General features: G+C 41.4%; 2 protein-coding genes across 10 annotated transcripts in view; one reads left to right on the forward strand and one right to left on the reverse strand.

Moving 5' to 3' along the window:
* The window catches only part of LOC308476145 (trifunctional purine biosynthetic protein adenosine-3), a 27359-nt gene extending 19932 nt beyond the window's left edge, over positions 1 to 7427 (reverse strand). The window contains exons 1-2 of one of the 2 annotated variants that reach the window (XM_081003580.1): positions 7324 to 7427; positions 2005 to 2153 (exon numbers count right to left, since the gene is read on the reverse strand). In XM_081003580.1, coding sequence (XP_080859706.1) covers positions 2005 to 2149 — 145 coding nt within the window. In that variant the 5' untranslated portion in view covers positions 2150 to 2153; positions 7324 to 7427. Of the gene's footprint in view, positions 1 to 2004; positions 2154 to 4871; positions 5896 to 7323 lie in introns of those variants that run through there. The other variant, XM_081003579.1, reaches the window with a different exon arrangement.
* A 2612-nt stretch (positions 7428 to 10039) lies between these two features.
* SON (SON DNA and RNA binding protein) overlaps positions 10040 to 12891 on the forward strand; it is a 36626-nt gene continuing 33774 nt past the window's right edge. For all 8 annotated transcript variants that reach the window (XR_013986038.1, XR_013986039.1, XR_013986040.1 and 5 more), the window contains exons 1-2: positions 10040 to 10199; positions 12576 to 12742. Coding sequence is in view for 5 of the 8 variants with exons in the window: in XM_081004399.1 (XP_080860525.1) it covers positions 10120 to 10199; positions 12576 to 12742 (247 nt within the window). In the remaining 3 variants the exon portion in view is untranslated. The remainder of the gene's footprint in view (positions 10200 to 12575; positions 12743 to 12891) is intronic.

Consider the following 12891-nt stretch of genomic DNA (forward strand, 5'->3'; position numbering starts at 1 on the left):
GTTACTTGCCCTTCCACATGGCTCAGAGAGGCACTTAACCTTCAAAGCATCCCACTGAGGTGGGTTAGGCTGAGAGACAGTGATAAGGTCCAAGGTCACACAGTGAGCTTCAGAGCTGAGCAGGCGTTCGAACCTAACAGCTCCATTATGCAATCTTCCATTTGCAAATATGAATGGTTCAAGTCGCATTGTACACAGAAAGCCACATGTCTAAATTGGGAATTGTGAGTTCTAGGTCACTGACTGCAGTTAATATTAAGTCCTGGTGTTACATTAATTCCGGGACAATACTTGGGGAGACTTTTCTGTGAGTAAAGATGGCAAAGTTGCCCAACTTTTTGTAAGGAGATTTTTGAGAGTAATTTTAATTTTAATAAGCAGCACCAGTCAGGCACACACAAACACCAATATGTGCCAGCAAGGGAGAGAAAACCAGGTAGCACCCCCCCCACACACAGTAAATAAAATGTTACTCTCTGACTTTTATCAAGAATAAATAAATCCAAAGTCTGAAGTGAACTGGGTCATGTGAACCAATTGGCCAGGAGAATTCCTACCCCCTCGTTCCACATGACAAGCATTGGGCAGTTTCAAGGGGTGTTACAGAGGCAGAAACTGCTCATCCCTTGACAAACATGAAGCAATATATTTTAATTGGCCAAGCGTATTTAACCTGTAGCCTTCTTTCCTTCTGTGATGTGATTCCTGATATGGATTTGACAACTCTTAAATAGCAGAGGGGGTGGGTACTGATAAAGGTGCTGTGTAGCATTTTACGATAGCTTGAGAACAGGCCTTCTCTGCAGTGGCTCCCCATTTTGTGGAACGTTCTCCCCAGGGAGGCTTGCCTAGTGTCTTCATTACGTATCTTGAGGTGCCGGGTGAAAATGTTTCTCTATAACCAGGCCTTTGGGGGATTAAACATTCTAAGGCCTTTTAAATGTGTTGGGGGCGGGTTACTGATCTGTTCGTTATTGTTTTATTATGTATTTTGTGTTCCCACAAAACTGTCCTGTGATCTTTGGATGAAGGTTGGGTATAGAATAAATTTTCACTTTGGTTAATGCTGAATGAACATTTGGAAAAACTGCCCCTGAGTGACTTCCCCCATTTCTAAAAGAATCATACCAACAGATTAAGAATGCTTTTTTGTCTTCTAGGATTTAATTATTCCACAAAGGTGAAATGTAGAATATAGTTTGTGGTCAAAGGAGGTCTGGGCTTTATGGAAATTTGATTGTATAGAAATGCCTCCAGGGACCAAACATTACCACTTCCTTTTCCCACAACTAATCTGCTATCTCTTCTGCTTCAGATTTAAAAGGTAGATCATAGCAAAAACGTCATGCAAACAGATCGTGCACTTTTAAGCATCACATCATCAGGAGAAAAGTTTTCTTTTTTTAAAATTATTTTAAGAAGCTGTTTTTCTAATATATAGAGGCAGACAGACAGACAGACAGACAGACAGACACAGACACACAGATTACATTTCTGCATCTTCTATTTTCATTGGGGAAAACAACAGGAAAAACGTAACACTTATATAAATGAAAATACAGTAATCTTGACCATAACATTGGTACTGTCCTGTGAAAGACAAGGTTTTTGGGAGAGGAAATCAACATTAATTCAATGAGCACAGAGACAAAGATTTTTGTTTCATGCTCTACATCTGAACAGACCACATGAGTGCCACGTGAATGCCCAAGGCATCTCTTTCACTCTTCATGAAAAGGACAGCTAAATAGAGCATATTGGTCTTTATATGATGCAGCAACCCTTCTTTTCAACGAAGGAGGAAATGCCATCTCAGAGACTCAGAGTTTCTGGCACAGAACAGAGTAATTGATGCCAGCCATTTTAATTTTTGCTTCTTCTAATAAACTCACAAAGTAAAGAGTCTGAAAGATGAAAATGGCCACAATTTATCAGGGCGAACTACTGAAAGATTAATGTCGTGAAGCGAAGCATTTCAACTTACTCTACATTTTCTTTAATTACCTGCGTTAGAGATTTTTCCATCCTTAGATGTACCAGCATTTCCAGGTGCGACCAGTACCTGTTTCACATGTGGAGACTGTGCCAGTTTCCAAGCCAGAGCATGTTCTCTGCCTCCGCTGCCAATCACAAGCACGTGCTCAGCCATCGGTCTGTGCAGAAAGAAGCAGGACATGCAAAATATTGAGTGCTGTACTGAGCAACAGCTGTAGTGGCATAACGTGCCATTTTGCTTTCCATATCACACTGGTGTTTGCAACATAAAGTACCGTATTTTTCGCTCTATAAGACACACCAGACCATAAGACGCACCTAGGTTTTGGAAGAGGAAAACAAGAAGAAAAAAAAATCTGAATCCCAGAAGCCAGGACAGCAAGTGGGATCACTGCACATCGATCCCGCTTGCTGTCCTGGCTTATGGCTCCCCCAAGAGCTGCGCTCCCTTTATATGGAACTGGCTGAGATGACCGGCAGAATTCGAGATCAGGAAGAAGGGTCGATGGAAGAAGATTGGAAAAAATTTAAAATATATCTTCAGAAATACTGTAATATAAAAGAATGTTAGAAAAGGTTGGAGAAGAATATTAGACCGTATTGGCAGACAGAGTATAATGGAATAAGTAAATATGAAGTGTAAAATAAAGATAGAGGAGAATTAAATACTTTCGAATGTTAAAATAAGTAAATGAAAAGAAGGTTAGAAGGATTTGCTGGAGATACGATTCAAACTAGAATACAAAGCAGAGAGGTGAGAGGAAGTCACGGAAATAAGTAAATGGGAAAACGGTTTTAAAGGTTTAATTTGATTTTTTGTTACTTTTTTATGGTGATTTTTTGTCTTTTGTATTTTTCTTTGGTATTGTTTGTTTTTTGTATAAGATGTATGTGATTTGTTTTTCTTTTTCTACTTTTTTCTTTTTCTGTAATTTTTAAAATTGGAATAAATATTTTTTTTTTAAAAAAAGAGCTGCGCTCCCTTTAAAGAGTGTGTAGAGTGTGTGTGCGGCTCTTGGGGGCTTTTCCCTCCTTGGGGAAAAGCCCCCAAGAGCCGCACACATGCTACACGCGGCTCTTTAAAGGGAGCGCTGAGCAGAGCCTCCCACCTGCATTCGCTCCATAAGACGCATACACATTTCCCCTTACTTTTTAGGAAGGGAAAAGTGAGTCTTATAGAGCGAAAAATATGGTATATAGTGCAATGATCTATTTTTGACTGAACCATAACAGAGGATTTTCTTTATACATACCACACTAACTTTAAAAATATTTGAAAATGCAAAAAAAAACAAAAAAAAAAAAAACGGTTGGTTGACTGAGATTATTTTTGCTGCCGAAATGTGCAATATAGATTATACATTTTTAAATGCATGGTTAATTGGCTGCCTTTGCTATGAAAACTTTTGTATAGCTCCTGAGGGAATAGGTTCCGAACTAGTTAAGAATTTCACTTAAACAAGGAGTCCCCCTGTTGCAATTTTTGCAAACATGGCATTTACCCTTCCCTACCCCCCTCCAGTACAATTCTCAAGAGCAGCTGGTCATTAACCCCACTCTAGTCAATGTGTACAGTTCCTCCCAACGTCAGGCACAGATAAAAAGCAAACCCTGCCAAACACTTCTTTCTGGGTATGCAGAGACGCAATCCATTTGGAGAAGGGGGAAAATAAGGTCTGTTATGCTCCTTTCTAAACTCAAACCACTTTGCATAGTAGCACTACGCATGCATATATCCCACTTCCAAGTCAATGACTTCCCAACTCGTCACAACTACAGTTGGCCAGAAAATAGGATGGAAGAGGCTACAGATTTGCATAATAGTAGCAGATGCTAATCTGTTTGTATATTAAATTTGTATAACAATTTTAGAATAATTACTATAATAGAAAAATAAATGAGTGATATTCAACTCAGAGCAGATCTACTGAAATGAGTGGACCTAACTTAGTGATGTTCATTAATTTCAGTGGGTGCAGTCTGAGTAAAATTTAGCTGAATACCATCATAATAAGATAAAATGTGCTCTATTTATTCATTCATTTCATAAAAATTATATACTGCTTGATTATACAAAAACCTCAGAGCAGTTTACAAAAAAATTAAATAATAAAATTATCAATTAAAAAATAACTATGCATACAGAAAGTCATCAGCTGCCTCCACAATAATTCAATCACAAATCTGAAAGAGTAGAATATGGTGTACTGTACTGAGGTTCTTTCAGGATTTAATACACCTATCAAGACTCATGTGAAGATGTACATACCGTACTTTGTTCTCAGAAAGCAGACACAGAACAGGTTGTTACAGATCTTTGCAGAGGTTGCTTTGAGCACAAAAATTGTAATTATGGTTAAATAAACTAGGAAAATACAATGAAGCTATGCTTTATTTAGCAATCATTGGTATTTTAGCAATAAATGCAATATACAACTCAATTTTGCTCATCTCCCTTACAGTGCTCCAGCACTTGTCAAATAATTAAATTGTCCTTCAAATGTTTTAGTAACTAAATGTTACTAGTAAATGTTTTAGTAACTAAAACATTTAATCTGTAGTGAAAAATATATACTTTCGTATGATAAATAATTCAATTGATGACTTATTTATCATGCCTGAAGTGCAAATTAAGAAAAATCAACACAAAATAATATGCACTAAATCCTCAAGCCCAAACATTTGCATTTGGTAGCAAATCCAAGAGACTTCTGATGAAAACACCTCCTGGTATTCATGCTTAGCACTGCAGTAAATCAATGGGATTTACTTCCAAGTAAGTGCATTTTGGACTATTATAATAGAGATGGCCTGGTTTTACATAAGTCATTCTTGCTAGAACTGGAGGCTTACACTATGACACACAATGTACTTACTGTGATCTTGACAAGAGCAATCTGGAAAGAGTGGGTTTCCAATAGCCATGCAAAAAAGAAAGAAAGAAGAAGCAGCCTCTGGCTATATGCCTATCAAAACCCCACTAATGAGTGACCAATGAAGAGGAGACATCAGCTTAGCGTAAAGAGGGTGGTTACAACATTTTCCAGGGTAGATAAGATCTTGCTCTTTTTTAAAAGAAATCTAAATTTTAAAACTGCATTGCCTCACAATTTTGCACAGACTGGGATCAAAGAGCCATGAATCTAGGTCCAAAACTCTCAAGGGGCATTTAACTTGCGCTTCTCAAAGAACAGTGCCCCACAAGCCACTTGCCAATCAATCCATTTTTAAAACGTTCAAAAGTAACAATAGATCCCCTCAAAATTCCCAAATAAACACTCCCAAATTTGGGCATACTGAAAGCAACTCTTTGGATCTTGGCCATATTTTATGAGCTATCTCTATTGGAAATTAATATGCACAATATTACTCCAAACCTCCATCCTATCCTCAATGAAAATAGCCTCCTATGTAACACGGTACAGCTGAGGTGATGCTATAGAAAGAGATCTATTCAAAATGGGTTAGAACCATGCTTGGATCTCCGTGCACAGAACACTTTCTGCAGTCTAACTTGGTTATGAACTTAATTCATTCGGGAGGTCCGTTCTTAACCCGAAACCGTTCTTAACCTGAGGCGCGCTTTCGTTAATGGGACCTCCTGCTGCTGCGCAATTTCCGTTCTCATCCTGGGGCAAAGTTTGGAACCCGAGGTACTACTTCCGGGTTAGCGGAGTTTGTAACCCGAAGTGTTTGTAACCTGAGGTGTTTGTAACCCGAGGTACCACTGTTGCAAATGAAACAATAACCCAGTATACTTTTGGTACAGGATGTATTCCTAACACAAGCTACTTTTGTATCTTAAGGAGAAAAACAGAAAGATATGGAAGCTCAGATGCCTTAAAAAAATAAAATCAAAAAATTCTTGAAATATGTTACAGTTCAGAGCTTTGAAACTGCACCAGAAAAATGACATGGTGTTATGTGCTGTTTGTGGGAGGGAATGGAAGGGGGAAATATAATCTACATCAATAACATTTTAAGGTTGAAGTCAAAAGTCTTTGCAACCCTCTAAGTAACAATTCATTTTGACATGAATTGGCCACTACTAGGCAAACAGAATAATTACCCTATGCTGAGAAGGACACACTAAACATAAAAAAGATGTTTATAAAGATGTCAATCAACAACAAAAGAACAGAACCCTGCGGCACCCTCCTTTTCACTTTTTTCCAGGATGACAAGGAACAGTTAGTGAGCAACTCTTTGTCAACCAGGCTAAAAATCCACCTAACAGTTAGCTTGTCCAGTTCACAGTTTATCAGCTTCTCTGCAAACTGACTGTTTAATTATCTGTTCTAGGACCTTTCCTGGTATGATGACAAGGTGACCAGTTGGTAGTAGCCTGGGTCTCCCACCCCTTTTGAAGATAGGGGCAACACTTGCCCACCTCCAGTTCATAGGGACCTCACCAATTCTCCAATAATTCGCAAAGATTATAGACAGAGACTCTCAGATTGTATCACCAAGCTCCATTACTACCGTACTCTTGGGGAAAAATCAGGCCCTGGATATCTGAATTCATTTAAAGTAGCTAAGTGTTCTCTTACCAGCTCTTTTACTGTCTTGGGCTGCAACTCTCTCTCCTTGCATCATTTATTCTGTCAACACCAAGTTTGGCACTGCTTTTCTTTTAGGTGATCTCAAACACTCAGTTCCACCCCATATTTAAAAAAAAAGCTTGCAAGGCATTGAACACCCATAACATGGTACCTAGGAATTAAGTTAAACTTTATTTATGCTGGTCACATTGCTTATGATTAAGCAATACCGCTTTAATGTGAAAGGAAAGATGGGAAGCTCATCCCCAATGCAACTGTTTCTCCATTCTTGTGAAAAACGAATGGGATCAGTTGTCTTTAGAGAACACACAATTCATGCATTACAACAAACACCCATGAAACTTTAAAAGTTTGCACCCTAAAGTTCTAGCACCCATTGATCTTAAAACAACAACAAAAATTTTAAAGGTATGCGAAACTATATTCATACAAATTATAACATTTTTGGGGGATGCCAGTACTGATGGCATCTTGCTTACTTTAAAAATGCCTGCATCAAACTGAAATGGAAGCAACCCGTAAGAAACGCAAAAGATATTTGGCATTCCAAACACGGGTTTTCTAGGAAGTGCAAGGAAGCCATGTAAAACCTTAGAAGCAAAGCAAAGCAAAACAAAACACGTGGTCACGAAAATCTGAAAAAGAAACTTCTCTCACTGCAAAAGTAAGGGCAACAGTTCTGTTACGCACTGTAAAGAAGCACATAACACAGCCATGTATTTTTAGCGATGTCCACCCCCTACCCCCAGCGAAAGAAAAAACTTACTTTTCGGGCAGCTTTTAAAAAATGGGCAGTTTCCCGGACCATACGGCAAAAACTACATTTCCCAGAATGCTTCAAATGTAGCAATCTTTAACCCTCTGCGGGGAAGAAGAAAAGGAACGGATTTCCTAATAAACGGAAGGGATTTCGTCTAACAAATACTCTAGAGCTGAAAAGTAACAGCTACGTACGTAAGAAGCTAACCAGATCTGTGTCAGAGCACTTTGAAAATAAAACAAGCAGATGCTGGGCCGGATCCTTGTATTGTAGCAAACCCCTATCGTTACTAATAAGCTACAGGGGAGCTGTGAGCCAGAGATCGAATTCCATGGCTTTAGGACACGATATGGGTTGCATAACACAAATAGTTAAGAGACAAATGCACACCAATTTATCTCGCTGTTATAAAACTCCAGCCCAAAGCCTACTACTGTACAGACTTTAGTTCTATGCACACTTACATGCAGCAGAACTTAGACCTCAACTGTCTTAGAAACACTCACTCTGCATTGGAAACTTTCTTTCCTCTCCTTGCAACTTGCAGAGGAACTCCATAAATTCTAGGGTTGAGCTCGTGACATTGAAAACAAATTATGGCGTTGAGTTGCTGAATCTTGGCACAAATAAGCCTTGAGTAAGTCCAGCTGAATTCATAATGATTTCCGAGTAAAAAGTCCACAGAATAGTATTTAATTGACAACATTAAATCCGGGTTGTAAATTGGGTTATTCTGTTTCAGTTTATTTTGCTGTGTTTTATGGTTTACTATAATTATTTTGTATTGTATTTTTAAATTTGTTCTATTTGTAAGCCTCCCAGGGAATGTTTACTGATGGGCATTTAAAATGAATATAGAAACAAGCACCACCTCCAGAGATAACTAATGAAGTTAGACAATTGTGAAGAATAGGTAAAGCTAAAGGGACCCCTGACCATTAGGTCCAGTCGTGGCCGACTCTGGGGTTGCGGCACTCATCTCGCTTTACTGGCCGAGGGAGCCAGCGTACAGCTTCCGGGTCATGTGGCCAGCATGACTAAGCCGCTTCTGGCGAACCAGAGCAGCACATGGAAACGCCGTTTACCTTCCCGCTATTTATCTACTTGCACTTTGACATGCTTTCGAACTGCTAGGTTGGCAGGAGCAGGGACCGAACAACGGGAGCTCACCCCATCACAGGGATTCGAACTGCCGACCTTCTGATCGGCAAGTCCTAGGCTCAGTGGTTTAACCCACAGCGCCACCCGCGTCCCATATTTTGAAGAATATTCTAATATTAAAAATGCAGTATCTAAAGGTTAAGTCACCACATTTATTTTGACAAGATTTATGGCCTGCTTAATAAATGCTTCTAAGTGGATTATATAAGGCAAAGATAATAATTATGTGCACCATAAAGCAGACTATTGTTATGAGAATTATATTTTTCCTATAACACTATATTAACAATCCAGATGAAACCAATGTACTTTCCACTTAAAACTCTCGTTTTAAAACCCTGTGACATGAAAATATTTCCACTAATACAGGGATGTGGAGTCTTGTGATCCTCCAGCTGTTGTCAGCCCAAGACATGGACTAGGTTTATATGGATCTCAGGTTCTGCCTACTTTCAAAGATTAAACCCAGACCTTCTGCATGCAAAGCATGTGCTCCGTTCACTGAGCTGCGGTCCTTCCCTCAACTGTGTTATAAACGTGTGTACATGCTCCAGGCGTACCTTAGCCTAACATTCATTTTTTTTATTTAGAAACGCATTTATTTAGTCTTTCAGCAGTGAATAATAACACGACTGATGCCTTTCAAGGCCCGTCTCGGGAGCTGTTGTGTATTTATTTTTAGCAGTTCTGGGCTATTGGTGTGCGCGTTAACATCTTACGGAATACAAAGCACTGAATTGGGAAATAAATGCTGCGATCTTATGCAGAATTACTTGCGAGTAAACATGCACGGAATTGGGTTCTCAGCCCGCCCATCACGTAAACTCTGAAAGCTTTTGGTGTCTGGGGTGTGTGAGAGAAAGTGGTGTGTTTGTGCATATATCTGTATTTCAGACTGTGCGTGTATAAGGCGTCCTTCCGAGCCGGGAAGCAAGGACGGCGGCACCTCGCCTCCAACTGCGGCATCAACAACATGGCCGCTGTTCCCCGGTCGGAGGGAGGGCAGTGCAACGTCCAACTCCGAAGGACTGGGCCTCTCCGCCGAGAGCCGCCAGAAGCGTGCGGCACCTTGGGGTTTTTTTTTGCATTCAGTTTCATTGACCTTGTGCACAACCACGTCTGAAACGGGGGGCGGGGGGAGGGGACGGACACAGAGAGGACCGAAGCGTCCCCCTTGGCGAACAGAAGGACAAAGTGCGGGCCTTTAGATTTTTTTCCAGCCCCGGAATCAACCGCTGCCATTGTCATTGTGTTCCCAACTCCGGACGTCGCCTGAGCTGACGAGAAGCCAGAAAGCGGCCATATACAGTTACGCAAGGCGGGGAGGGGGTGCGCCCGGAGTCACGTCCGCCTCGCACCTCCAAGGCATCCGAGTAGGCGCTCTATGGTTCACTTCGACTACAGAGCGCCCATCCTCAAGCCGGCTCAGGCTCCGCCCCTTGTCGGAACGAGCAATCAGGAGAACGAGAGGGCAATCCGGAAGTAGAGGGCGGGACGAGGAGGAGCGGGGGAGGGGAAGAAGAGCCCGGCCGCGTCTTCTTCCGGTGTTGCATTGTAGAGCGCAGGCGGATCTGCGTCTCGGAGAGCGAGTGAAGGGGGGGATAAGGGGAAGTGGGGGGGCCTGCGCTGCGCGAGGCTGTCATGGCGACTAGCATCGAGCAGATTTTTCGGTCTTTTGTCGTTAGCAAGTTCCGGGAGATCCAGGAGCAGCAGTTCGGCAGGTAATTGGTCAGAGGCACCGGGTTTTCTTTTGGCGGCGGCGGCATTACGTGGAGTAACGGGCGGAGTGGGGGAGGGGCAGAGCGAAGGGACCGGAAGGGATGTCGAGGGAGGGGGATGCGGGGGGGGCTGTGGGCGAAGAGCTTATGGCAGCGGCCGGGGGGGGGCGCCGGGGGGGCCGAGGCGCCAGGGAGAGACAATGAAGGGCAGCTGCTGAGGGAAGCGGCGGAGCAGAAGGACGGCGTCTGTGAGGATTGGCGCTCAAGCCGACTTCGGACCGGCGTGAGGCGTTAAGAGCCAGCTTCGTGGAGGAATTCGGGGGCACCCAGAGGAATAAGGGTTTACAAACGGACCCTGAGCTGCGAAGCCGCTGAAGCGGGCCTTGGGAACCTTAGGCCTCTCCAAAAGTTGCTGAACTACAACTCCCATCACCCCTGGCTCTTCGCTGTGCTTGTTGGGGCGGATGGGAGTTGTAGTTCAGCAGCATCTTGGGGGGGGGGTCAAAGGTTCTCCGCTCCTGCTCTAAGGAAGCCAGTGTTTCGAAGAACTGCTCTCGAGGAAGTTAGCTGTTCCTTCAGTGGTTCTGGCCGGTAAACAAAGTATTAAAGAAAAGAATCCAATGAAAGGATGGTGTTCATGAAGGCAACGTTTTGTGAGGCTAAAGAGCCAATTCTAAATATGCATAGGATTTTACCGTAAACATCAAGAGTTGATTCTCCCTTAATCAATATGTAATTGCTTTTTATGGGAATTAAGTATTTTCAGAAATGTTGGGAATGTTAACTTAGTTGTGAAGGTTGGTAGAGGTTCCTAGTGGTTTTTTTCTTAGTGGTTTGTTCTACCTTGTACTGTAGACGTTTTGGAGCATGTATTGCAGGGTTATTTTTTGTTGATGCTTAAAGTGTAAACATTAATACTGACTCCTTAATAATATTGCTCTGTTGTGGGGTTTCTTTGTTAAGCACTGTGCAAAGAAAAATAACACAACTTGACTGTAAAACAGTCATCATTTAGTCATGTAGTCCATGGTGGAAGTTTCATTCACTGTGTAAACTCCTTGACTGGAATGGATGAGAAATTTCATTTATTAAAATGTCTAGCATTTTATGCAAACCACTTGGATAAGCAGTATACAAATTCTGTTAAATAAATAGAGAAAGTAACCAAAGTGACACATGAAGTATACAGTCCACAAAAGACAAAAAATAGAGTTCTCAAAGATTCAGTTCATCACATCGTGTCAAATCCCATTGCTAAGTACTGTAGAAACAGTAAAAGAAATACCAAAATCAGTTAAATCATATACTTCTGTTATGTCAGGATTTTTTTTTAGTACAAAAGTGGTTTTTTAAATAGAAAAATAGGATATAATGATACATGCAGTCTGAGATCAGTGCTGTAATAGACAGAAGCAAGCTAAACTTGTAAACAACCACATTTCTTACTGTACTCTTTCACTTTCAGTTAGGAAGATCTGAAATTCTCCACTATTACACAGTTAAGTGTCTCAGTGCAAGGCCATGAAAATTTTCAAAACCATTCCAAATGTCCAGTAGGATGCCTGTCACTAGCCTTATACACTAGCACCCAAAAATCAGTACAGTAAACAGAAGATACTTTAATGAAGCAGTATGTTAATCCTTAAGGACACGGGTGGTGCTGTGGGTTAAACCACAGAGCCTAGGACTTGCCGATCAGAAGGTTGGCGGTTCGAATCCCCGCGATGGGGTGAGCTCCTGTTGCTTGATCGCTGCTCCTTCCAACCTAGCAGTTCGAAAGCACGTCAAAGTGCAAGTAGATAAATAGATACCACTCTGGCGAGAAGATAAACGGTGTTTCCGTGTGCTGCTCTGGTTCACCAGAAGTGGCTTAGTCATGCTGGCCACATGACCCGGAAGCGGTACGCCGTCTTCCTCGGCCAATAAAGTGAGATGAGCGCAGCAACCCCAGAGTCGGCCACGACTGGACCTAATGGTCAGGGGTCCCTTCACCTTAATCCTTAATTGTTAACTGTTTTCCTTCCTGTCTTAAATCACCACATCTAACCTAAGTTAGTTGAAAGGGTATGTATCCACAAGGCTTCCATAGGGAGTAATATTGTATCAATATCCAAACACATCTATGCCCATGCCACCTACTGTACAGCAATATACTTTTTGTCCTTGAATGATGGTGTATAGCAGTACGCCACATGTGAGGCACATCCAGCTTCCTATTCCTAGTTGTGTTTGTACAGTACGCTGAAATTCCTTTCTGTTCATGAATGAGCAAGTCTGCATCCAATGCTATATGTTAATTGAATGTTATCGTGTTATATTATTGCCATTTGTTTTTAATGTATACCTAATATTGAGATTCTGCATATTTTTCTTTATTAGTGCAAAGTTAGGAAGCCAGCACAATGGTGAAATAAACTCATCTGAGCAAGTGAACTCTTCAGATGATACAATTACGTCTATTGGGAATCTTCAGAATGATCCACTAGTGCAGAAGATAGAACAAGTATTATCAGAAGTGTTGAGTGCAGAGTCACAGTACAAACCAGGTACATAAAAATATTTTAACCCTTGTATATAATTTTCTTTCAATGTGCACCTTCAGGTTGAAATCTAATGCTCTACATTCTTCAGTGGAATGAATTCTGTCACCACTATGGGACTTCCCCTTCAAATTCTGTCCCCCTAGCAGTCCCTC

This window comes from Podarcis pityusensis, assembly GCF_964106645.2.
Source record: "Podarcis pityusensis genome assembly, chromosome: 4".
Lineage (NCBI taxonomy): Eukaryota > Metazoa > Chordata > Lepidosauria > Squamata > Lacertidae > Podarcis > Podarcis pityusensis.